The 27,462-nt window shown below is 42.0% G+C and overlaps 1 protein-coding gene across 2 annotated transcripts in view; it reads right to left on the reverse strand.

Annotated features, from left to right (window-relative positions):
• The window catches only part of HOOK3 (hook microtubule tethering protein 3), an 87,549-nt gene that overhangs the window by 18,809 nt on the left and 41,278 nt on the right, over window positions 1–27,462 (reverse strand). For both annotated transcript variants that reach the window (XM_055416674.2, XM_088832532.1), the window contains exons 9-16: window positions 23,800–23,963; window positions 20,929–21,069; window positions 19,320–19,521; window positions 16,580–16,690; window positions 15,599–15,686; window positions 10,474–10,543; window positions 8,385–8,525; window positions 3,674–3,761 (exon numbers count right to left, since the gene is read on the reverse strand). In XM_055416674.2, the coding sequence (XP_055272649.1) occupies window positions 3,674–3,761; window positions 8,385–8,525; window positions 10,474–10,543; window positions 15,599–15,686; window positions 16,580–16,690; window positions 19,320–19,521; window positions 20,929–21,069; window positions 23,800–23,963 (1,005 nt within the window). The remainder of the gene's footprint in view (window positions 1–3,673; window positions 3,762–8,384; window positions 8,526–10,473; window positions 10,544–15,598; window positions 15,687–16,579; window positions 16,691–19,319; window positions 19,522–20,928; window positions 21,070–23,799; window positions 23,964–27,462) is intronic.

A 27,462-nucleotide genomic window follows, 5' to 3' on the forward strand; every position in this document is an offset into this window, starting at 1 on the left:
CAGGATACTTTTTATCCACTACACTGTTTTCCGTGTGTCATGGGATCAACTTATGCAAACACTTAGTGACTTGATCTGAGATTTCTGATATGCACAGGCTACAAATACCTTATATGATGGAATGGGAAAATGAAAGGTAAGCTAGCCACAGCATTTAACATGCCGGGGAATGCAGCTTTGACTGGGTATTTAAAAAAGTCTCCTGAGATGCAGGCAATCAGAACGTACGCAAAATAAGCAAAGAATAATGGCATTCCATACAGAACCGCCAGGTTTCATGATCAAACTCAGCACTAGTGGGGTACATACTATGAATGAATTTTATGAAGCAGCCCATGGTGAGATACATGGTTACAAAATTAACTTGGCCGAATTCAAATAATATGGACTTAGAAAACAGACTGTCCCATCAGTGCAGAGCTGCACGGGGCGGGGCACACCCCTCACTCTCAGCTCTTCCAGTTTCAGCCCCCTGACTCGATAATGATTGCTGTAGTCACTTACTCCAGCCCATTCTGAGCCAGCCCTGGACTACTGAGATGCCCTGCTCTGCTGAGTGTGTCAACTGCAGCCAGGTGAACAGGCCACAGTATTCTCCACCACTGCATCCCCAGGCGGAGAGAAAGATGACAATCCTGCTGGCTTCTGATTACTGTTGCTCCTTTTCCAGTGCCGAGGGTAAAATGAACACACTTTAAATAACATCTCAGCTTTCATTTTGTATTTATGTTTTGATTAGGCTCTAAGCAAAATTCATTGTCAATGTTTATTCTGAGATAGTATGCAGGAAGTAAGATGATGATTTAATGAGCGGTTACCAGGCTGGGCACAGCACTGAAGAATGTCGTGAGCGCTGACTTGTGTCAACCTCACCACAGTGGGTGCCACCAACCCCTCTCGGGGCTGAGGGAGGTGAGGCTGGGGGGACGCCAGGGCATTTCCAGAGGCAGAGCCCGCACTAGAGCCCAAGCCTGCAGGCCCCAGCGTCTATGCACGGCCTTCAAGCTCCTGCCTCCTGGGCCGCATGCCTCTCCAGCTGAAGACTGGTATTCTCATAAAGCATGGCGGGAGGGGGCCAGACTGTGGCAGCAAGCCCACATCAAAACACTTCATAAAGACAAACTAATTATGACACTGGGGTAGGAGCATGGTGGGGAGAGAAAGAAGCTGAGTTCCTTTTAGTCTGACTTGCTAGGTTTTTGATATCCTTTAAGTATGTTAATTGTAAAGGGCATAAACCCATAGGTAATACTGATTATCTTCATTTTGCATAGAAGCCTCGTAATTTAAAATTTCAACCACGTCAACTATGATGGCAGACAATGCATAAATCAAAACACTGCTTAATATATAGAAATGAATAGGAAGCCATACTTACAATAGCCTTGAGCAGAAACCATGCCAAGAGACAGAGAGGACATTATTAGTATGAAGCATACACAGCAGCCCACATAAGGAACGATTTAGTGACTCATGAACAGAAGTCAAAGATACGCATTTTGTTCAAAAAATGTACATTTTTTCTTTCTTCTATGATCTCATCCTGTCTTGTTCTCTGGAGTTTTGTACCCGGTGGCTAGCTCAAATTATCCATAAGCCTGGATAGAACCAATACTTTTCTGCTTCCACACTAAAAATAAATGACATAACAATAATAATAAAAACGTGCAAACCATGTGACTCTGCCTTAAGGTCGCACGGCTGCGCTTTTGATAACAGAAATGGGCGGAAATGTTGTTCTTCAGAGAGGACCCATCCCACTTGGCAGGTGGTTCTGTGCATCGCGTGTTTGTAGAGGCAACGCTGTAGGTTGAGTGAGGGACAGGAGACAAAAGCATGAAGCGTCTGCTGGGGAAGAACCGCACAGCGTGGACCTCACTTCCCTCCAGGGCGTGGGCAGCCAGCCTATCATCAGTGAGGAAAGCTTCTACCGGAATCTTTACAGAGTAGAGAGCTCTGAGAGGAATTTCAGGAATTTACAGCGAAACACCTCATTAGCATCTGAACAGTCAAATAAACCGACTAATTTATGCCAACAGTACTTTTAGGGTTGGCAATTCATTTCTGAAACATCGTCTCTTGAAGTAGTGACACGCAGAGTATTTAATCAGATTTCATTCTCACTGAGATATCTAATCAGGCCATGTAAAATTGTTTTCTGTAGAATGAACCTCTTTATGTACGTTTTCATATTAGAGAAACAAGTATAGCGGCTATTGCTCTGAGGTTGAGCAGACACTCATGTTTTGCCATGTTTACTCCCTATGACCCACACATTCTTCTGCTCTCTGCCGTGACAGAGCAACAGGACATCTCCTCTGTTTCCAAGACCAAAACCAAGTCTGCATTTATCTCAGTTTAAGGGACCCAGTGGTGCCACTGAACTAAGAAATGTCACTTCGGTTCACCTCTGAGACCCTCTTGGGGAGGTTCACTAATATTTTCACACACGAATGGTGGCTCTGTTTGGCATTCAGCGTTCTGGATAAAGGCATGTGTGAAAAGGAAACTAGTTTCATTTTAATAAGGGAATGAGGTTGTTTAAAGGTTGGTGAGAATTTTGGGAACTTGGAATCCACGTGGGGAGCTAAGAAGGACAACATATTAAGGAGAAGCTGCAACCTGTGACCTCAGAGAGCAGGCGGCCAGCGTAACCCAGATGGTGCTTAAGAAACCAAAGAAATCGGGTCACAGATGAGCTTTCGGATCTCACACCCTCAGGCCTTAAGCAATACTGTTTTGTCTTCACACCCTCTTACATTACTAAGGCTGGATGAAACTGGCTGGCTCTACAGTTTTGATGCGGAGCACCCAGAATGACTCCACCAATGAGACAACCAAACAGGTTTATACTCAAAAGCCAGCAGATTACGCTGGCAATGGGGAAAAAAATCACCAACTGACAGAAGCAAAGATTGGTCATGAACATTCAGTTTTTATCCCTTTTTCACGTTAGTTTTGAGCACTCTGCAAGAGTAGCTCTATAGTTCACAGCTCATTAAATGTACAGGATTTGCAAAACATGACTGCTGCAGGCCTTTGCCAGACTGACTGCTACCGGGCCGCGTGAGCACCTTGATGGGCGGGGAGCAGGAGGAGGTGAAGGAGGAGCTGTGTCTGCCTCCACGTTCATGCTGTATCCCAGGCGAGCGCCCGCCAAGCGTGCAGGGCTGTGACAGATGGGCAGAGGGAAAAAAGGTCAGCGAGCTTCTATCTGAGCGTGTGTGTATGTGTGTGTGGCCAAGGGCAGGGGCAGAAAGAGGGACTCACAAACCTGGAGAGGGTAGGATTCTAGGAAGGGCATTATGTTCGTAAAACCAAATTTTATATCAAACACTGCTACTTGAACATGCTAAGATTCTATCAGCACTTTTTTTGTTTTGGACCAGAAGGAAAATCAATACTCTGAAAACTGAGTTGCGCACGCGTGGAACACAAAAGCCCAATTCCTTAGCTAAAAACTACAAATGAACTTCTAATTCCTAGCAGGGCGAATCTGAGACAAAGAGCACTGTTTGGTCTTTTTATAAGCAATGTTAGTAAAAGGAAAACACTGGCTCTTTTCTGTAACCAATATCATCACAATTTTGTTGACAGAGACCATCAAGAAAAAGCTACAGCTTCTGTAAACACGATGAAACTGCTGGGCCGCCACCGTGTAAAGAAGACTTACATCCTCCGCCTTTGAGCCTTGATCTTGTAAAGATTTCTGCAGCCCTTCCACTTGCGACTGTGCTTCTAGGAGTCTTTGATTCACCAGCCTAGAAGTCAAACGTGCATTAATTTTCCAGGTTCTGACTGAACTTATAATGAGCAAAGAAAAGTCTCATACTACAGTCGGAGCAATTCACTTTTCTCATTATATTTTGTATAGCTTAAAATTTTGATGATGACATCCAATGCAGTGTTTTTGACAGACACATTGTGTTGAGCTGGTATACTTGTGCACATATATTCGTTTGAAATTCACTTCAATATACATTTATTCAAATGAGTGCTCAGTGCAGTGTTAAAAGATCCTCGTGGGATATCCCTGGTGGTCAGGTAGTTAAGATTCAGCACTTTCACTCCCAGGGACCTGGGTTCAGTCCCTGGTCAGCGGACTAAGGTCGGGCAAGTCTCCGGGTGCAGCCAAAAACCAAAAACAAAAAAATTGCACTTGGGGAGGCAAGATGTAAACAAAAATACAAGATAAACACTTCAACACAGCAGACAGAAGCAGAGAGGAGTGACAATCACTCAAAGATGCAAGACCACACCTAACAGTGTGGAGGAGTCAGGCTTCACCTGAACTGAGGCCAGAACAACAAATAAAATGCTTGCGTGGTTAATGGTGGGAAGGGGATTCAAGATCAAGAATTCAGCACGTCCACTGCGCACAGAAAGGGGGCAGGCACAATGAGCTCAGGATTCTCTGGCTGAATCCTACGTTATGAGGGGGAGGAAGGCTAGAGATGAAGCCAGGGGAGAGGCTGGGCCACCTTGTGTGAAATTCAAGTGTGTTTTCATTTATCCTATGCTTAGTCGCTCAGCTGTGTCCAACTCTTTGCGATCCCACGCACTGTAGCCCGCCAGGCGCCTCTGTCCAGGGCATTTCCCAAGCAAGAATACTGGCGTGGGCTGCCATCTCCTAAAACTGGGCCTAAAATTTGGTTGCAAGGGAATAGCCCAGCCAGCCTTTAAAAATGCTGACTCTGGAGCTCCGTCTCCACAAATCCTCTACGGATCATTGGGCTGCGATGGTCGGGGACTAGTGGGTCTTGGGTGACAATGAAGGAGCCGACGGTATTTCAGAAAGATCACGGCGCCCTGCAAGTCACAGAGACCATTCTGGAAGGCGGAGAGCAGCAGGAACGCAGGAAGCCCGGGCGGAGGCCACCGCAGTGATGACCACGCTTCCCTGAAACAGACAGGGTCAGAGGAGGAGATGCACAGAAAACACAAACGAACAGAAGGAGCAAAAAACAACCGAGGATTTTACCCTCAGCGACCAAGAGCTATTTACCGAGAAAGGGAACACAGGAGGAACAAGCTGAGCCAAAGCACAAAGAAACCTGCTTGGTATTTGTTGCAAACGGAGTGATGGGAAATGCCTGTTACAATGGCTGGACCCTTGCAACTGGCGCCCAGCAGGAGGGCGGAGCGGACCCTACAGATCCGAGGGCCGTCTGGCGATGACTGGAGCCATGAGCATGAACGACAGCGGCCGCAAAAAGTGCGGTCTGGCGCACGAGAGACCAGGAAGGCCCCCAGCAGATCACCGCGCAGAGGGCGGAAGGGACGGCTCTCCCTGGAGAGGAACCAGGGACTCAGAAGGAACAAGTCGGGGCTGCTCCTGAAGCTGAGAAGAACTGAGGAGGGGGATGTGATCAACAAGGAACACGGTAGAGGGGGAGGAAGAAAAGTCCAGCATGCTCCCACGGCGCTGGCGGTTCTGTCATTAACACTGTAGGAAAAGTCAGATGCCCCCCAATTAAGGACAAAACAGGGCAATGACTATTTTGAAGCCAGAGAGCCAAGAATTTCAGCATGAAACATTTTTTACTGAACAAGAAATTCTTATTATAAACCTCCAGGTGCTATAATTTAGTGAGAATCACAGTAAAGATATAATAAACCTATAGTTATAACTGATATTTTTCACACGAAGGAATCTGCTTTTACACTCAGTGAAAGAATTAATCTGAAAACTCATATTCAATATGGGAACAGAGGTACATAAGTACATTACTGACTGTAACTTTGTTTAATTTTGTCAGGAAGCAATACGAAAAATATATCAAACTCTTAAGACTATTTCAACTTTTCATCCTAGTGATTTTTGAAATTTATTTGGTCAACAAATATTACTACGAGTGGAGGCCACTGTTAATGTCATAACACATAGTCTAAAATACTGGTAAAAGTGTGGATCAAGCATGTACACACATGTATGAGGCTATAACATGTATGTAAATACATATGAAAACGTTCACTGGAAAAGAAGTGAGGATTACAACGCCGAGCTCGTGGGTGAGAGATTCCGATGTGGCTCTACCCTGGATCCTTTGTACCTCTCCTAATACTGCTGGAGGGTCAGCAGGTATCACGGATTTTAACAAATGCCAGCTTACTGGCAAAACCAACTGGAAAGGGGTTTGGAGGCTGAGCTCTCCTTCTAAGGTGAGGTACCGCGTGAGCAAATTGGATTTACGGTCACACTGCTGTAATACTCAGTGGGACTGAAACTCTGCTTGGTTCTAGTCCAGTGCTGTCAACTAGTCGGAGGTTAAGGTAGAGACCAGGTATTGTAAGTACTTATTAAACTCAGTAAGAAAACACATAATTTACTTAAGAGGAAAAGCATCCAGTGAGGGGGAAGACGTGAAAGAAAATGTTTTACAAATACGGCAGAAGATAAACTGGTTAACTAGAGGCTTTGGAGTCAGGAAGCCTGGGTGTCAGTCCAAATTCCTCCATCTGCAAAACTTTAATAAAGTAAGACCACATGTTCAAAACACTCAGCACAGTGTTTGGAACAAACAGTGGCTTAATACATGCTAGCTGTTATTATTCTTACTGTTGCAAATCATAAAACCCACAGATGGCTATGACCTACAGGCAAGTTATTGGTGTTGCAATCTGATAAACCAACACAGCTGTAAGTAACAGGCACTTGGGAGGTAACCAGTCATCTGGATGTACAAGTGCTGTAGTAAAAATGACAACTAGCTGTTCTGCTTTTAAGGAGAAAAGGGCAAAAGCTGTATTGAGGCCCGTGAAAGACATGGCAAAGTGTTACAGAAGGTGGAGTAGGTGCTGACCCCCTGACAAGGACTTAAGTGTCGGGAGAAGGCTCTCCTGACCAAGACGCTAACATACGGTGGAGGCCGAGGATGGAGGGAACTCAAGGTGCTCTCACCTGGGCTCGGCATGACTGCCACCTATTTCCCACTGTTCTTACTCCTCTCCCTTCTCCTTTCCCACTTTTTCTAAGTATTTTTTTTAATGAAGTACTCATTATCTATGCTCCTTAAGAGTTGATATGCAAATGTCTCCTTCTGTTTATATTCAATTACGCTCTACTACCTCTCCCTGTGATGTACACTGTTTGCTGATTCTCCCTCAGCAGGTTTAAAAATTATAGTCGCAGGAAGAAAGGGGGAGTATGTAAAACTGTCATAACAATTTTGACTCTCAAGACTGACGCATACCTGGAAAATGCCAAATCTATCAGGCATAATAAGCAAAGAATCTGTAATATCACATAAACTGTGAAACTATTTATAAAAATGTCAAATCCCTCAAAAAATGACAGAATGTCACAGCTCTGAAAGAAAGAAGACACGTTATGTTTGGGGTCTAAGAAATGTTTCCAAAAAGGAAAAGAATCAGAAGACTGTCACAACAAACTATAAAAGTAATCCTTGCCAGAGTAAGAACTGCTTTCAAAAGTAGTTGGAATAAGTGCCTACTAAATACTCCGAAAACTTAGAAGCAGGAAAGTGATGAGCTTATTAGATTTGCAGATTCTAAAGTCTCAAAATAATTGAATTACTCATAAGATGGATGATTTCCAACTGGAGTAGCAAGAATTAACAGATTAAAAAAAGAAAGCTCTATCAATTCAGTTATGAGGGTTCCCACTATTTTCCTTACAACAACTGATTCTTTCAAACATCAGCTTGTCTAAACAGGGCAAACTCATTAATCTGATCATGACGACGAAGTAAAAGTGTCTCCCAAGACTGTCAATTAATGGTGACATTATTTTATCCTCTGAGTTTTTTTTTTTTAAGATTTTATTTTTAATTAATTAATTTTGCTTTTGGCTGTGCTGGGTCTTCGTTGCTGTATGTGGGCTTTCTCTAGCTGTGGTGAGTGGGGGCTACTCTCCAGTGTGGTGCATGGGCTTCTTGTTGCCAAGCCTTCTCTGGTTGCTCTAGGGTATTTGGGCTGCAGTAGCTGTGTCCCCCGGGCCCTAGAGCACAGGCTCTGGAGCCGTGTCCCCTGGGCCCTACAGCACACGCTCAGTAGTCGTGTCCCCCGGACCCAGGAGTCGTGTACCCAGGCCCTAGAGCACAGGCTCAGGAGTTGTGGTGCACGTGGGGGCTTCCAGGACCAGGGATCGAACCCATGTCTCCTGCAATGGCAGGCCGTTTAAGCTTCTAGTTTTAATTAGTGATTAGGAAGGGGGAACAGCAGGACTTTGGTATCATTTTGCCCGAAGAACTGAAGATGGGGCTTCTATCAGAGACACAGCATTTTTGGGCAAATCTGCCCGTAAGTGGAAAAAAGTACTTGTGAATTGAAATGGAGGCAAACACTCTCACCTGAACCCTACAGCTCAGATCTGTGTTTGAAGGGATCCGATCAAGGTGAGTGGAGTGGCCGCCGCGCCTCACCTGTTCTCCGTCTCCAGCTCGTTCTTGCGGAGGTTGGCGTCATCCAGAAGGCTCTGCAGCAAGGCAATCTTCTCGTTGTCGGAACCCTCCTGGTTGATTTTCAACATCTTATTCTCATGCTGAAGACGAATGAGCTTCTCCCTGAGAGCGGAAGAAAAACTGATTAACACGGTTATCAAAATCCAGCGAGGCACCGTTATAGATTTAATACGTAGAACAGAAATGAAAAAAAAAGGAACCTGCAAGAAATTTAGCTCCTAACTGGCTGAGACATCACATCTCAGGTCTCAAGCCCTTTTTTTTTTATAATAGAATTGATGGTCTGAAGATAAACAATCTCTAAATATCATGATGTGTAATTAATGAGGTTTCAAAATCCTATTTTCTTTTCTTTCTGATTTAAACATTGACACACTCTGCCAAACTGCTCAAAAGAAAAACTGTATAACCACAAGGAAAAAAAATTCTTTTGTAGTTCTGTGTGGCGATGGATACCAACTGAACTTACTATGGTGATCATTTCACAACATATATGTATCATTCATTCACATATCAAATCATTATGTTGTACACCTAAAATTACTAAAGTTATAAGTCAATTATATCTCAATTAAAAAATTGTATCTCTTTATTTTTAGTTTATGAGGCTTCTAACTTTTCCACACCCTTAACATTAGTGAAAATTATCACTTTTAATAGATTTTTGCAAACTGGAAAAGAAAATCTCACTATGTATCAAGAATACTGACCTATGTCAACACTGGTCTGTCAATGTGTTGAGAAGTTTCACCCCTTGCACTGTTTCACCTTGGAAGCTCTTGTAGACACAGAGCATATTTTAATTTGTACTGAGTAATACTCAATAAAAGCCATTTGTTGTATTTTCATCATTGTTCTTTTCTCTCAGTCAACTTCATTACCTATAAGCTTCCTTAAAATTTGTTTTTTGGACATAACCATTTATTTATAGGAGCTTTCCAGGTGGCGCTAGTGGTAAAGAGCCTGCCTGCCAAGGCAGGAGACATAAGAGACGCAGGTTTCATCCCTGGGTTGGGAAGATCTCCTGGAGAAGGAAATGGCAACCCACTGCAGTATCCTTGCCTAGAGGATCCCATGGTCAGAGGAGCCTGGTAGGCTACAGTCCATAGGGTTGCAGAATTGGACACGACTGAAGCGACTTAGCATGCAGCATGCATTTATTTATAAATATTCATAAAAATTTACAAGTATTTATTTGTGAAACAAATTTTATTGGTCCAATAATAAAGGACCATATCAGATGACAAAATTAAAAGGTATTCAAGATGCTTCCAGAATTGTTGCTGCATTACACACCTTCTGTACTTAAATGCTAACAATAATAAATACTGTCTTCATTTATTCAACAAATGTTTGAATGCCTATGGCAACTTTCACAGTTTATAAAACTTTTACATAACCGTTATTTTAACTTATACCTCCAAGGATGCTATCAAGAATCGAGGCTGGTGTCGACTTAAAGAGGGGGCAAATTAGCCGAAATAAGGTAAAAACAATATTCAGGATTAATCATTAACCTTTTGCTGGATAGCTGATGCTTTCTAATCCATTATTCATTCTTATACATAAAGCCAGGCATACACTAAAAATAAATGGAATATTTAAAACACAAATGCAAGGAACTACTGAGGGAAGAGCAATAGAGAGGGCAATGTCCCCTCCTGTCTCTACTTCCGTCGTCCCCAGACCATTCGCTGCACTTAGGTAATAAATCTCAGCGACTAAGTACTTTGCGGGCTGATGGCTAAGCATAACCTTTATCTGTGGGCCAAGTGGTTTCATGGCTAAGTGTGTGCTGAGGCTACCCAAGCAAAGATATGTTTGTCTGTGGTGTATGTGTGAGACCCTGTCCTCCCGAAGAGAGAAACCAAGCTTCTGTATGGCCAGCTGAGAAGCTAGGTCCCTAATGTGCTGAAATCAAGGACAGAACCTCGAGTTCAGGTTGAAAGCGTCAGTGATAAAGAGTAAGCAACTGGGCCTCTATATCACAGAGGAGTAAACTTTCTACAACAATACTGTGACGTGTGACTGGACTTCACCCTCTCCTTACCTGATTTCTGGTGTGACGATCTCTGCTGCAAGACTGTCTGAAGACTCCTGACTTCCCAGAGGCATCAACCCTATAAACACACAGGCATTGACTCAAGGTCAAGAGAGACCGCAACGACCTCCTTCAGTTCCTATATGAACCCTACTTTGAGCATTAAAGTACAAAAACTATGTCACAGTCGCCTTCCATCACCATCATCATTATCATTTTAGCATTTTTAAGTGTACAGTTGAGTAATGCTAAGTCCTGTGCTGACGCTAAGGCACTATTTTGTGGAACCATCTCTACTCAGTTCAGTTCAGTCGCTCAGTCATGTCCTGACTCTCCGCGACCCCATGAATCACAGCACGCCAGGCCTCCCTGTCCATCACCAGATCCCAGAGTTCACTCAAACTCATGTCCATCAAGTCGGTGATGCCATCCAGCCATCTCATTCTCTGTTGTCCCCTTCTCCTCCCACCCCCAATCCCTCCCAGCATCAGACTCTTTTCCAGTGAGTCAGCTCGTCGCATGAGGTGGCCAAAGTATTGGAGTTTCACTTTAGCATCAGTCCTTCCAATGAACACCCAGGATTGATCTCCTTTAGAATGGACTGGTTGGATCTCCTTGCGTCTATTTCCAAATGCTTTCACCACTCAGTACATAAAATCTGTAACCACTAAGCAGTAACTACTTCCCACTGCTTTCTCCTTTAGCCCCTTTTAACTTTAATTCCAATGTCTGCCCATTCTAGATACCTCATACCAGCATCTGTCCTTCGGTGTCTGGCTCATCTGACCTAGCATGCTGTTGTCAATATTCACCTACGTTGCAGCATTTATCAGAATTTCATCCCTTTATATGGCCCAATAATATTCCATTATACATACATATTGCATTTTATCTGTTGACGGACACATGGGTTATTCCTGCCTTTTGGCTACTGTGAATAATGCTGCTGTGAACATTGGTGTACCAGGATCTAGCTGAGTCCTTGCTTTGATTCTTTTGGGTATATATTTAGGAACAGAATTTCTAGATCATACGGTAACTTTAACTTTCTATTACAAAGAACCACCAAACTCTTCCACAGTGGCTGACCCATATTACATTCCCACCAGCAATGCAAGAGGGCTCTGATCTCTCCACATCCTCATCAACACTTGTTATCTCCCTTTTCTTTCTCCTTTGATGACAGCCATCCTAATGGGTATGAGGTGGGACCTCACTGTGGGTTTGATCTGCATTTCTCTAATGACTAGCGATGTTGAGCACTGTTTCATACACGGGCCATCTGGATATCTTCTTTGGAGAAATGTGTCCTCAAGTCCTTTGTCTGCGTACTCCTAAGCTGTAGAAGTCCTTTATGCTCTAGGCACCGATCACTTCTCAGACAAAGGATCTGCAGACATTCCCTCCCATCCCGCGTGCTGCCTTTTTACTCTGTTGACCGTGTCCTTTGACACAGAGGAGATGTTAATTCTGATGAAGTCCAGTTTACCTAGTACTCCTTTTGCTGCCTGTGCTTTTGGTATCAATTCCAAGGAATCACTGCTGAACCCAACATCACGATGATTCTCCTCTATGTGTTCTTCTTAAAGTTTTGGTCCTTACATTTAGGGTCCCATTTTGACTTCCTTTTCATACATGGTATAAGGGTCCACCTTCCTGCTTCTGGATGTGAACATCCAGGTTTCCCAGCACAATCGGCTTGAAAGACTTTCCTTTCCCCTACTAAAGTTGTCTTGATGGTTCTGTTGAAAACCAACTGACTGTCCATGGGAAGGTTTATTTCCAGGCTCTCTATATTCTACTGAGTTGGTCTACACATCTGTCTTTCCACCTATACATACTGTTTGGATTACGCTAATGTTTACTAACTTTTAAAATCAGGAAGTATGCGTCCTCAAAGTAATTTTTTTTCTTTTTCAAGATTGCTTTGGCTTTTCAGGATGCCTTGAGAATCTATGTAAACTTTAGGCTGGGTTTTTTCTATTTCTGCAAAAATAATACTATCAACATTTTGGTAAGAATTGCACTGAATCTGTAGATTGTTTCGGTGATGTCATCTTAACAATATTAAGACTCAAATGAACATGGATATCTTCCCATTTAGGTTTCTTTGATTTTTTTTCAGCAGTGTTTTGTACTTTTCAGAGTACAAGTGTCTTCCTGGTTAGATTTATTCCCAAGTATTTTATTCTTTTTAATCCTACTATAAATCAAATTGTTTTCTTAATTTACTTTCCATATTGTTCACTGCTAGTGTATAGAAATATAACTCATTTTTGTGGTTTGATTTTATATCCCGTAAATTTGCTGAATTCATTTTATTAGTTCTCACAATTTTTTTTTTCCTGTGTGTAGTTTTTAAAGGGTTTCAACATATAAGAGCATGTCTTAAATGTTGAAAAATTTCTGCAAACAGAAATACTTTTGGTTCTTCCTTCCCAATTCAGATTTTTTTTCTTTGTCCAATTGCTCTGGCTAGAACTTCCTGTAGCATGCTGAATAAAAGTATGGAAGTGGTGGTGGCAGGCATCATTGTCCTATTCCTGATCTTAGAAGAAAAGCTTCTGGTCCTTCATCACTGAGTATGCTGTTAGCTGTGGGTTCTTCATATGACCTTTCTCATACAGCAGAAGTTCCCCTTCTAGTTTTCTTCCTAATTTACGTTTTTTAATGAAATGGTGTCGGATTTTGTCAGTTGCATTTTCTGCATCAGTTGAGATGATGATGTGGTTTTTTCCTTCATTCTATTAATGTGGCATACACTGCACTGATCTCTATGTCTATCCTATGCGAGTTTCACATTGTTCAACTATAGTAGTTTTATAGTAACTCTTTATGTTTTTTGACATGGACCATTTTTAAAGCCTTTATGGAGTTTGTTACAATATTGCTTCTGCTTTTTACGTTTGCATTTTTTGGCCCTGAGGCATGAGGGATCTGAGCTCCCTGACCAGGGATTCAATCTGCACCACCCGCATCGGAAGGTGAGGTCTTAACCACTGGACCACTAGGGAAGTCCCTAAAGTAACTCTTGAAATCAGGATGTGTAAGCTCTCCAGCTTTTTATTTTTTAAGATTTTTTCTTTTTTTGGTTATAGTGGACCCTTTGTTTTTTCATATAAATTCTATCAGTAGACTCAGCTCGTTGATTTCTACAAAAAAGTCTGTGAGAATCTGATTGGGATTGCACTGAATCTTTAGACCAACATGAGGAGAACTGCAGTCGTCACTATAGTGCCTTGCCAACAGCTGAATGTGGGATGTCTTTACATTTATTTATATCTTCAATTTATCTTAGTAATGATTCATAGTTTTTAGTGTAGAAGTCTTGCATTTCTTTGCTGAACTTATTTGCAGTTTACTCTTTAAGATACCACGCAATTTCATTTTCAGATTATTTACCAACGGTACTCAGAAATGTATTTATACACTGATCTTGGACACTGAGACCTTGCTGAACTCTTCTGTCAGATCTCCTTTCCAATCTGAATGCCCTTCATTTCTTTTTTTTTTTCTTCCATGACTGCACTGGCAAGAAACTCCATGTTGAATACTGGTGGCTAGATTGAACAGCCTTGCTCTGTTCCTGGTCTTAGAATGAGGTCAGTTGTAGGATGTTCACAGATGACCTTTACTAGGTCGCAGAAGTTTCCTTCTATTCCTAGTCTGCTAAGAGTGTTTCTCATGACTTATTTACAAAATGGAGACAGACTCATTGACACAGAAAACAAACTTATGGGTACCAAAGGGGAAAGTGGGTGGAAGGTGATAAATCAAGAGTTCAAAATTGGCAGATGCAAGCTACTGTGTATAAAATAAACCACAGGACTTCCCTGGTGGTCCAGTGGTTAAGAATCCACCTGCCAATGCAGGGGACACGGGTTCAATTCCAGTCCAGGAAGATTCCACATGCTGCGGAGCAGCTAAGCCCATGAGCCACAACTACTGAAGCCCCTACGCAGAGAGCCCGTGCTCTGCACCAAGGGAAGCCTCGGCAGTGAGCAGCTCAAGCACTCTAACGAAGAGCAGTCCCCACTCAGTGCAACTAGATAAAAGCCCACACGCAGCAACAAAGACCCAGCCAGCACAGCAAAAAAAAGAAATAAAATTATAAAAAAAAAACAACTGAGCTAGGGTTTGGCAAGCTGGTCCAGAAATAGGTCAAGAGGATACTGAAATGCAGGTATGCAGGCTGGGTGAGCTGGGAAAGGAGGCGACCAGTATGGTCATTAGAGACCACAGAGGGGACTGAAGGAGGATGGAGCAAATGAGCAGGTATGGCAGAGGGAGTGAGCAGGGAAAAGGAGGTTGTAGTCAGAGGAAAAGAGTGAGTCTGGTTTCGGGTAACAGGAAAGCCAGGGGCTGGAAACGTGAGTGGGAGTGAACAGATGGTGAAGTGTACGAGTCCTCAGCCAGGCTCACATGCTCCCCAAGAAGTGGAAGGTAAACTCTCAGCTAAGTGGAGCTCCTTTCCTGTGAGGAAGAAAAGGTTTCTACTTTGGATGTAAGTCCCAAAGTAGTGGGTGTTAGTGAACTGATACCCACCTCACATCTCAGCTGAAAGAAAGATCATTGATTTAGAAAGTCTGATAATACTTTTAAAGAGGTCACTAGAAACTTTTCAGGTTTATTATTAACAGAAATGATTTAACAAATGATTTATGCTTTTGATTTAATAAAACCCAAACATTTGAATGCATTCCCAGGTGGCACTAGCGGTAAAGAAACTGCTTGCCAATGCAGGAGACACAAGAGATGAGGGTTCATTCCCTGCGTTGGGAATATGGCAACCCACTCCAATATTCTTGCCTGGAAAATTTAATGGACAGAGGAGCCTGGCAGGCTACAGTCCACAGAACTGCAGAGAGTCAGACACGACTGAATGGCATATATATATTATATAAACATTTGAACTAATTAAAATGAAAAAGTAGGTAAGTAAATTTGGTCTCATAACTATTATCTATTTTCCATAAAATCTGGGTAACAGTTCAAAATCTGTATCAATCTCATGGCCTCTTCTCCAACTTGAAGTTCTCATTTTTTTGGTGCAATCATCTTAAAATGAATCTAGTATTTTTCCTAATACTACCAGAAATAAATAATCTTGCTTGGGCTTCTGAAACATTGTTACCTTGAGTTGTGAGCTGTCCTTCCTGAGCCTGAACACAGCGAAGCTCTTCGATGGTTTCCTTCAGAGAATCCCTTTCCGATCTCAACCTCTGGAGGGACATTAAGAACAAGAGAAGTCAGCTTCAACCTTCATGAATTTACTCATTAGTGGTCTCTGCCTTACCTAACAGAATGATAAATAGTAGGGAACATGAACATGTTATAGTTTTTAATCTTTTACAGAACAATCACAGAAGGAAAAGATTAGATTTTTTCCAGTTTAACCATACTGAATATATACTATGGGCAAGGCAGTATTTTATCTAGTTAACTGTAAGAAACAAAACTATCTACTCCATTCTTAACAATGAGTATCTTATTATGTAAATAACATTCTTTTCATGAAACATAAAAATCACACAACAAAGACTTTAGTCACGAATTATGACAAAGTAAAAATATTTTTAAAAGCTTCAAAATATGCTGAACAACAAAAAGAATTGTGTCCCCTGTATTAAACACAGAGAAAACAGAAAAGCAACATAAATTTATAGAAAGTCACAAGATGATGGAAAAGAAGCAACAGTGGTTTAAAAATTAAATATATATAAAATAAATTAGAATAAACAGTCTCTCAATCTTTTCTTTTAGATCTATTTCTGAATCACAAATATAAATCTTCTGTAATTTAAAAATCAACAGGTGCAGGGAGCTCAAATCCGATGCTCTGTGACAACCTGGAAGCGTGGGATGAGAGAGAGAGGTTCCAGAGGGAGGGGACACGAATATACCTATGGCTGATTCATGTTGATAGATGGAAGAAACCAATACAGCACTGTAAAGCAAGTATCTGCCGATGAAAAATAATTTAAAAAATCAAAAGCATCTTGAAACTTTAAATTTATAAATAGAAGAAGAAATTAATGTAGTCAAAACAAGAATTGAATATCATTTTCTTAATTTCGGCACTGATCAAAACCAAAATGTCCATATATATACTCACATCCTTTTCCTTTTGAAGACTGTCAACTTTTTCTTTTAGCCGCTTATATTCAAAATCTAATTTATCGGCTTTCTTCGATTCTTCAGATAATCTATTTTGCAGTTCTACTACCTGGTATAGAAAGGTATCATTAATTTTTATAATTTGATAATTAGAAATTATCTTTATCTTCCCCACAGATACTCAATGGAGAGAACCTAGGTACAGAAATCTGCCTAGATATTGTGGGTTCTAAAACCGGATCATCTGGAAGAACAAATGCTGAAACCTAGAAAAACCTATAGGACTTCCGTTTCCTGTAACACAGGTAACTGGGCAGTCTGTAAGTCCTTTCAGCATGAAGCCAAAGAAATGCTAAGGGGGAAAAGAGTCTGACGGCATTGCTAAGCTTATAAGAAAGCGTGGGAGGTCATCAGGGGCTAAAACTGGAGTGGAGCTTTGTGAGGAAGCTACGGGCACTGTGAGATGCCACCGGAAGCAGCAGGGGCCCCGACCTTCAACATACTGGGAGACAGGTGGTGGCTGTTAAAACTACCTTGGGATCTGAAAGGTGGTGAGTCAGTAAACAGGTAGGTTAGGAAAAAAAAAAATCCATCAGCTGGCAAAGTCAATAAGGAAACTTGCCTGCCTTAAAGTGAGTGTAACTTGAAAATGTGTAACCATAGCCTGTGGACACATGGATTTGTGTTACAATTTTTGCCATATGCCTTGTCTAGCAAACCCTAAGCCAAGCAATTAATCTAAGTCACCCTGGTTGGTAGCACAGTGGAAAATCTGGCATACGAAACACACACACACACTGCCTGGAGGAACACAACCTCAACCAGGTCCCCAGTACTCTCAAAGATAAAGATGAGGGCAAAACCCCAAATCACAAAAGTCTCAAAGAAATAAACCACTAAGAACAACAGTCAGCAGAAAAACATTAACAGCACGAACAAAAGCAAAATAGTCGAATAAGCCCTCCAAGGAAGTCAAATTGGAGTTAAATACAATAAAAGCAATAAAATACCTCCAAATACGATCACGCAGGGGTGACTAGCCACCAAAAGAAAAGTTGCAGAAAGAGAAGTATTACAACGAAAAATAAAGTAACATTAAGCTCCAGATCAGAAACCAGTTCATGGTGTCGCAGAATTGGAAATGCCTTAAGAACTGAACAAGATCAGAAAGAGCGTAATATTTCTGTATTCTATAGTGCAATTTCACCATAATAATTATAGGTGTAGACTTCTTTTTTATTTCTTCTGTTTCTAATTCACTGTTAATACTGAATCTGACGTCTTTCGTTAATTCTGTAAAACGCTCAGCCATTCTTGCTTTCAAATAATGTCCTACTATAATTCTTTCTGTTCTTCTCTCTGGAACTCTGATAAAATCATTTCTTATTTTAATTTAATACCCTTTAATCACATTTACAGCTTCTTTGGGCTACACTTAACTTTCAATAATTCTTTCAACTTAGTTGTATGCTGCAAATTTTCATAATAAAACGTTCTGGAAAAATGTATTCACCAAAAATCCCCACCAGCCATAGATGGTGTACAGGGTTGTTCTACTAAAACATCTCTATTATACTAAGTGAATATAATTTTGATGCCAAAATCAGAAGACAAGGAAAGCACGAGATAAGAAAACTTTGGGTAAACAAATCGTAGAGGTAAAATAGTCCAAGTAAAATGAACCAAGTGAATCTAACAATGTGAAACAACAAATAAATCTGCTATGACTAAGTTTATCTCAGGAATACAAGGATGGTTTAAGCACAGAGATCTATTAATATAAGTCATCAGATTAACAGAAAGGAGAAGCAGCACAGGCGTCTCTCAACAGGAGTAGCTGATTAAATTCAACATCTGTTTACGATAAACACCCTGTGAAATCAGGAATACAATGAAATTCTGTACTCTAACAAAACGTGGCTACAAAAACCTAAAGCAATCCTTGTAATATACTGGTAAAACATTTAAAGCACTGCATAAAATATCAACAACAAGAAATGGCTATTATTGTTGCTTCTGTTCAAGACTGTAGTAAAGGTCAGGTATGCTGATTAAGAAGGAAAAAAAGGGTATGCTGTAAAAAGAAACCAAAAAAAATGATTTTTATTTGTGTAAAATATGACTCTGACAAGAAAACTTAACAGACATCACTAGAAGTAATATGGGGGAATTCCGTGGTGGTCCAAGAGTTAAGACCCTGCCTTCTGCAGGGGATTCAGGTTCCATCCCTGATCAGGGGGCTAAGATCCCACATGCCTTATGGCCAAAAAGTCAAAGCATAAAATAGAAGCAATATCATAACAAATTTAATAAAGACTTTAAAAATGGTCCAAAAAAAAGAGGAAGTAGTAATATGGGAATTTGACAAGATTGTAAGATCAGCATACAGGACTTCCTGCCGAACCCTGTTGCCACAATTACTGAAGCCTGTGCTCCTAGAGCCCACGCTCTGCAGCAAGAGAGGCCACCACAATGTTAAACCTGTGCACCTCAATAAAGAGGAGCCCCCCGACTGCTGCAACCAGAGGCAGCCTGAGCACAGCAGGCAAGACTCAGTGCAATACACTAAGACATAACAGAAATATCTGCTGTAGGGGCCAACTGATAACCTCTGGATAAGAACCAAGTTTCAGAGATGAAAAACCGAATACGTGGAAACAAGTCAGCAGACTCTGATAAGCCAGTAACTGGGGAATTCAGCTGCAAACAATGTTAAGGAACCATGCCACTCCCCTTACCTGTCTCTTATATGTCTCGAGTTGACTCCGAGCCGCGTTGGCTTTTCTCAGCTCCTCCTCTAGACTGACTGTGTTCTGCATATACATAGTATTCTTTTCTTCTAAGAGCTTAACTTGCCGCCTCAAATCACCTAGATCTTCTAGCTTCTTTTTATATGATTCTACTTGGCCTTCAAGTTTAGACACTTTATCAGAAGAATGTCTAGAATGAGATGGGAAACCAGAAATCACAAACACATCCACAGTTGTAAAGCTGCTGTAGTCAGTGCTAAACCAGGAAGATCGCCAGGAAGTAACACGTTCTAATGAAACGATAAGACCAAAGGTCAGTCCAGCTAATTTTTTTGCGCAGGTTCAAAAGTATGACCAAAGCGACAGCAAAATTTGTAATGAAGAACATTACATAACATTTAAGGAATGCAAGCAGGAGCGGGTAGTCAGAGAGTTCCATGCAGCACGAAAGCAAAATAAATTGTACAGTGTCCAAATAATTTGGCAATTGGATGTTATGAGTGACCAGAGGAACAGCTGTTTCAGAGGAGCAGTGGGGGCAGGCGCTGGCAAATTCTAGTGGGTTAAGGAGAGAATGTCAATCTGACCCCGTGTAATCTAAATCTGTTCTGGAGAGAAGCAGAGAGTAGTATTTCTCTCACTTTTTCTGAGAGAGGGACTGGAACATACAAATAGATGCTTGGGGATGAGTTGGGGGGAGGGGGATTCAAACAGGAAGAGAAGTGATAACTGATGTGGCATTGGTCCCTGCGGAGCCAAGGAGGGTTGAGACCCAGAGCACCAGGAGTCAGCAGTGGACGGGAGGACGGGCACCAGTCTGCACGCAGGCAGCAGAGGCCAAAGACGGTAGGAATGCAGGAGAAAGTGTGTGGCGGGTCCACAGGTCATGACCCCGTCCCTCGGTGCAGGGGACAACATCATCCACCGAGACTGAGCTCAGGAGAGGGGGGGGCGGGGGGACCGACAGCTGAGAAGAGTTAGGAAAGCTCAGAGCAGCAACAAGCTAAGTGGGGACAGAGCCGTCCACGGACGGGCAGCAGAACGCGGGGCCAGCGGGGGGAGCCCAGAGGAGGGTGAGGATCGTTAGTTAGTCTGCAGGAGGACAAAAATGACATCACTACGTGATTTTCTCTATTCGTTCTCAGCATTTAAAGAGCCAAAGGGTAAGATACAGATGGTTGGAATGATCCGACGGATGACAGGTTATACAAGCAGAACGGTGGAGAACCGAAGCGGCAGGGAGCGAGGGGCCCGGTGAGAGCGCAGTTGAGTCCAGCAAGGAAATGAGCCTCGTCGGGGAGACGGGATCTGAGCAAGCGGACGACCGATCAGCTGGACGACGCAGAATGACAACCCAGGAGCAGCAGAGAGAAAGCTCACAGCCACGCAAGCATGAAGTGCTGATCCGAGATTAATTCCTACTTAACCAACGTTTATATGCAGCACTTATCTGCCAGATACTGTTCCGAGTGCCTACAAACCTAGACTCACTGAGTTCCACATGTCAGCCCGAGTGGGCGTGTGTACTATTCCCACTCTACAGATGAGAAATGGTTCCATGGAGGTGAACCCCGGGGGGGATGGCGGGCTTGGTTACCTAAGAACATCGATTTCATCCTTCAGAGACTGAGCATCGTCTGCCAGAGTGGTCAGCTCATCATTCTGCTGCCGAAGTTCAGAGATCTCCTTCTCCAGCTCTTCGCAGCGTATTCGATAGTCATCTTTGGCTGCTTCAAGCCTGTCATTGAAACCAAACAGACCCGGAAAGCACTGCTTACTGTCTAATAATTCTTAGAACAGTAAAAGTAAGTTAAAAAAAAAATGAAAATACGTTCTTCTTGAACTTGTCTCCCATTTTTGTGACCGTATGCCGTATTTCCAAGTTTTATCTATCCTGGAAACAGATTCTGCCATTCTAAGACTTGAAGAGAGAACAAACAACTGCCATTCCTCCACTCAGAAAGTTAGATACCAAGTGGTATTTTTCAAAATATATCAGTGATTAAGTTTTATTTTTAATTAGGAAATGAACATACTCCCTTTAGAAATTTTAAAAAATGCAGAAAAAAACGAAAAGTCATGCATTACTCTAGACAGGTACCTACTGTTAACATTTATGGAGTGTAACTTCCAGCCTGATTTCTTTTCATAGATCTTTTCACCTCCAAAATATGGATAATATGGTTCCTAATTTATTGTTGTTGCTTTTTTGGCTGAATCTCACAGCTTGTAGGATTGAACTCAGCCCCTCTGCAGTAAAAACGCAGAGTCCTAACCACTGGGCTGCTGGGGAATTCCATGTATGAATTTGTTTTGCTTAATACATACACTCTTCCCTTGGATTTACAGGATTCTCTCTCACGTCACAAATATTTATCACTGATTATTTTATTTATGTATTTAATGCATAAAGATTCTTAGTTTTTATCCAACTAATGAATCTCACACTTCATAGTTTTCGCTTCTAATGTGCAATTAAGAGTTTTTTCTTCTAATTCGTTCTTTTCTGTTAATATTTATAAGGTTTCATTTTTTAACATTAAAGTTTTCAATTTCTCTGGAAACCATCTGGAATCTAACTTTTCCTGTCAAAATACCTACCAATCATTCCCAGAATATTTAACAAATAACCTTTCCCTATTGATTAGAAAATGCCACCTTTATCATATTACACATTTTCATATATACTTGGACTGGCTTATGGATCATTTGTGTCACTGGTGTCTGTATTTTGTTGCACGGGTATCAAGTTGTTTCCATTAGGGTAAGCATTACAATTTTTTCTTCTTCATTTATATACTTATGAGCAGAATTTTCTCGGTGATACTAACTAGTTATTGCTAGAGAGGCCTGCAACATATGCAAAGGTGCCACACAAGCCTCTCTCTCTTAAATGTTTACTGGTTCTAAGAACTTTTCAGTTGGTTCTCTTCTATTTTCTGGGTGGACACACATTATCTATAACTAATGATTATTTATTTTTTATCTTTCCAGTATTTTAATCTCATTTCTTTTTATTTCATTTTCTAGAAAAGTAACAACACCTAGATCTTATATAGCTTCTATGTGCCAGGCAATATTCTTAAAATACTTTACATATGTTAATTCATTTAATGCTCACAAAAATTCTAGAGGGTAGACAAAACTATTAGACCATCTCAGAGAAATGGAGGTATGCCGAAGGTTACACAGCTAGTAGGGGGCAAAGCCAGGATTTTTAGAGTGTCAAGAAAAAAGTCAAATATTATTAACAGATTAATACTCATCTTCATCTTATATTCTTTACTGATAATTTCATGTACCAAGCTTATTGTTTATTCTTCCTTTTCCATTAACTTATGGATTGGAGGAGGCATAATGCATTTATCTACTGTAATAGATTTAATAGTTACTAACAGATTTAATAATATTGATGAGATAACGCTTATTTTTACTATAGCACTGGATTGAGTTTGCTCTGAAGAGTGCTACTCTTCAGAATTAAAGAATACTTATAAATGAGATGTTAGTCATTTGAAAATAACAGTAATAAATCCATTATGTTAATACAACATATTGTTTATGAAAAACAACTACTTTCTAAAAACGGTGAGAAGAGTGGCAATGTTTTTTACATTCTGCGAGTCAAATCACTGGTTTACTAGGAGACAGCTGGGTTCTCCTAACTGTTTCTACATGCGTCTGATGTGAGGGCTTTTTGGCTGAGGTTCATGAAGGAAATCCAGTCTAACACAGATGTGAAGCTGGAAGAGAGAGGGCCTGAAGACTCTCCGAAAGGGTCCTCAGACCACAGTCTAAACTGTGGTTGCAGACCGTAAGCAATGGACTATTTGTCTTAGGTTTCTGGGAAGACTATGAAAGTGCACTTTTGTCCGGTCAACAAACAAAACAAAACAAAACATCACATTTCACTGGAGGAAAACAAAGACTGGTAGACGGTAACCACATTAAGTTGGTGGGTTAGTAACGATACGTAATTTCACCCACAGTTTTAACCCTGAAAATCTATGGCTGGGTTAGAGATGGGTCATGATAGTTTCTAGAAAATCGTAACACAGCATTTTTACCATCCTCACAGGTCCTTCCTTGATTTCCAATTTTGAGTGAACTTAATCTTTCCAGTGACCATTCCAACTCACCCTCAGGCCCCTTTGCTAGTTCTTCCTGATGTTTTTCTCAGTCTGACTTTAGTTGTCTCCAAGTACCTGGTGGGGTGGGGGTGGGATCTGCTCCTTCCTTTCACCCACAGTCACGGTTCAATTGGGGCATTCTATCTGCAAGTCAGGTTGAGGGCGAGAACTTTCCTAGATGTGTGCTTATTTCACGGTGTGTGGGAAGACTTTTGGGAAGTGGCTAATCACAGAGCCACCTTGGTCTGCAGTTACCTGGAAGTCCCAACACTATATTCTTAACTGCAAAGGACATTACCAGATTTTAAAGGATTAGGTCTGAGTGAGTGGTCCATTACCTGAATGTTTCTTCCTGGAGCTGCTCTAACTGAGTCTGGAGCTGCAGATGCCTCCTTCCTGCTGGACTGTTAGGATCTTCTATAGAATCTGATTGATTAAGTCTTTCCATTAATACCTGATTCTCTGCCAGTAGACTGCTTTTCTCCTCCTGCAGTGCTGCGACCTGTTAGAATGTAGAAAGATAGGGGCTGTTTTCTCCAATTACACTGGAATCCACATTAATCACTTGTAAATTACCATTATGAATTGTGTGTGTGTGTCAGTTGCTCAGTTGTGTCCAACTCTTTGTGACCCCGTGAACGGTGGCCTACCAGGATCCTCTGTTCATGGAATTCTCTAGGCAAGAATACTGGAGGGGGTGGCCATTCCCTTCTCCAGGGGATCTTCCCAACCTATGGATCAAACCTGGGTCTCCCAATCAAAAAATGGGCCAAAGAACTAAACAGACATTTCTCCAAAGAAGACATAAGGATGGCTAACAAACACATGAAAAAATGCTCAACATCCCTCATAATCAGAGAAATGCAAATCAAAACCACAATGGGATAACATTTCACACCAGTCAGAATGGCTGCTATCCAAAAGTCTACATGCAATAAATGCTGGAGAGGATGTGGAGAGAAGGGAACCCTCTTACACTGTTGGTGGGAATGCAAACTAGTACAGCCACTATGGAGAACAGTGTGGAGATTCCTCAAAAAACTGGAAATAGAACTGCCATATGATCCAGCAATCGCACTCCTGGGCATACACACCGAGGAAACCAGAATTGAAAGAGACACATGTACTCCAATGTTCATTGCAGCATTGCTTATAATAGCCAGGACATGGAAGCAACCTAGATGTCCATCTACAGACAAATGGATAAGAAAGCTGTGGTACATATACACAATGGAGTATTACTCAGCCATTAAAAAGAATGCATTTGAATCAGTTCTAATGAGGTGGATGAAACTGGAGCCTATTATACAGAGTGAAGTAAGCCAGAAAGAAAAACACCAATACAGTACACTAATGCATATATATGGAATTTAGAAAGATGCAAATGATAACCCTGTATACGAGACAGCAAAAGATATACAGATGTATAGAACAGTCTTTGGGACTCTGTGGGAGAGGGTGAAGGTAGGATGATTTGGGAGAATGGCATTGAAACATGTATGTTGTCATATGTGAAACAAATCACCAGTTCAGGGTCGATGCATGTTATAGGATGCTCGGAGCTGGCGTGCGAGGATGACCAAGAGGGAGGATAAAGGGAGGAGGGAGGTGGGAGGGGGGTTCAGGAGGGGGAACTTATGTACACCCGGGGTGAATTCATGTCAATGTATGGCAAAACCAACCACTATAATATTGTAAAATAATCTGCCTCCAATAAAAAATAAATAAATTAAAAAAAAAACAAAAAAAACCCTGGGTCTCCTACACTGCAGGCATATTCTTTACTATCTGAGCCACCAGGGAAGCCCTTATGAATTAAAGCCTGTTTTTAAAGAAGTACAAGTAATCTCTACTTAAAACATTTATATTATTTAGGAATATTGCATAAACAGAGCAGTATGTAAAAGTCAGCAGTAATTCAGTTTTTAAATTTCATATTTGAAAAGATAATTCACCAAAGAAGACACGTGAAAGGCTTCACAGGTGGCTCAGTGGCAAAGAATCCACCTGCCAATGCAGGAGATGCAAGAGATTCAGGTTTGATCCCTGAGTCAGGAAGATGCCCTAGAGCAGGGAACGGCAACCCACTCCAGTGTTCTTGCTGGAGAATTCCATGGACAGAAGACCTGGTGTGCTTCAGTCCATGTGGTCGCAAGGAGTAGGGCGAGACTGAGGGACAAAGCAGACACACACACACAGCGGCAACGAAGCACACAAAAAGGATGCTCGTGATTACTCACTGAGGAAAAGCAAGCTGAGACCACAGTGTCATATCCACACTCACTCCCACCAGGAAGCCGAACATTAGAAAGGCTGGCTGAACCAAACGCGGGCGAAGAGGTACACAAGTGAGAATTTAACACTCCTGCTGAGAATGTGAAATGTTCTGAACGCTGTGAATACCTGGTTCGCATTTTCCTAAAAAATTAATCACGGAACTACCACATGACCCAGACAATTTACTCTTAGGTATTTACTTACCACAGAGAAACAAAACATATGCTCACACAGAGATGCAGAATGTTTATAGCAGCTTCGTTTGCAATAGCTTCCCTGGTGGCTCAGATGGTAAAGACATCTGCCTGCAATGCAGGAGACCCAGGTTCCATCCCTGGGTCGGGAAGATCCCCTGGAGAAGGGAATGGCAACCCCCTCCAGTTTTGTCTGGAAAATCCCATGGACAGAGGAGCCTGGCAGGCTACAGTCCATGGGGTCACAAAGCGTCAGACATGACTGAGCGACTAATACTTCATGTTTGTTTCTTGATCTCTGACTTTTTTCTTTTTTAAACAGCATCCTGTCCTTACTTTAGAGATGCAGCATCTTTGCCAGTTGCACAGGGGCATTAAATAATGAAGGAGAAAACTTTTCCACTACCCCAATTTCTCCACTTCCTCTAGGGCTAGTTTCCCATTCACCTTGACCCTTCTCTTGTTTGCTATGCATTTTCCCTCACATGCTCTCTGTAAATTAGAGAACCCAGAAAGGTCAAAATGAAAAGGGCCTAACCCTGCAATACTGAGTCTATGCTCCCATATTTCTGTTGCCTAACTCTTTAGAAGAGAACTCTCCGACAGCAGGCCAGCTTAAGGTCAGGGTGTCTGCAGCGGGTGACGGGCACTGGGGACACTCTCCTACAGGAGACCCCGTTGCACCTCGCTGCAACCTTCTACCAGGTGGGGGTGGGGGGCTCCCTGAGGTTCTCTGGGGTTTGGCTACAGCACCCCATCCCTCTTTGTTGTTATTTTTAAACTATTTTTATTTTTGGTGGCACTGGGTCTCTGTTGTGGCGCTTGGGCATACTAGTTGCAGCAAGCGGGTGCTACTCCCTAGCTGGGGTGCACGGTTGTCTTATTTGGTGGCTTCTCTTATTGCAGAGCATGGGCTGCAGGTGCCCAGGCTCAGTAACTACGGCCCTTAGGCTCAAGAGTGCAGACTCAGTAGTTGCGGGGCACAGGCTTAGCTGCCCTGCAGAATGTGGAACCTTCCGGCCAGGGATTGACCCCACACTGCCTGGGTTGGAAGGCAGATTCTTACCTATTGGAACACCAGAGAAGTCCCCGTCCCCCTTTATAGGAGTTCTTGGTCACTGCATTCTTTACTCCTCCTAGGCCATTCAGCACTCTTCCCAACTGTCTTTGGCCTTCAGAAGTGGACAACCAGTGTGGTGCAGCGATAACTGCTTGTTAAAAATGCTCAGGAGACAGGTGAGCCAACTGTTAAACCGTCAGCAACTGGTACTGGCCCCTGGGAGTGTGTATACCGTGGAGACTGGCAAACACTACACAAGTCAGGACTTTTAAAAATCTCCCCCAGTCTCCTGAGCACTGGTCTTCCCCCTCTTTCTTTTTTTGTGGGCTTATCCCATTTTAATTCATTTATCGTGAATTTAATGGAGTTGTGAGAAGGAAGGAAAGCTCTGATCTTTGCGAGGTCTGCACTCTTTTCCCAGGAATTTTCTTCTCTACTTAGGCTGTGTTATAGTCAAACTGAACTGCAAG

Source organism: Moschus berezovskii, chromosome 26 (genome assembly GCF_049115385.1).
Source record: "Moschus berezovskii isolate FMDL1 chromosome 26, NW_MosBer_1.0, whole genome shotgun sequence".
NCBI classification, from domain to species: Eukaryota; Metazoa; Chordata; class Mammalia; order Artiodactyla; family Moschidae; genus Moschus; species Moschus berezovskii.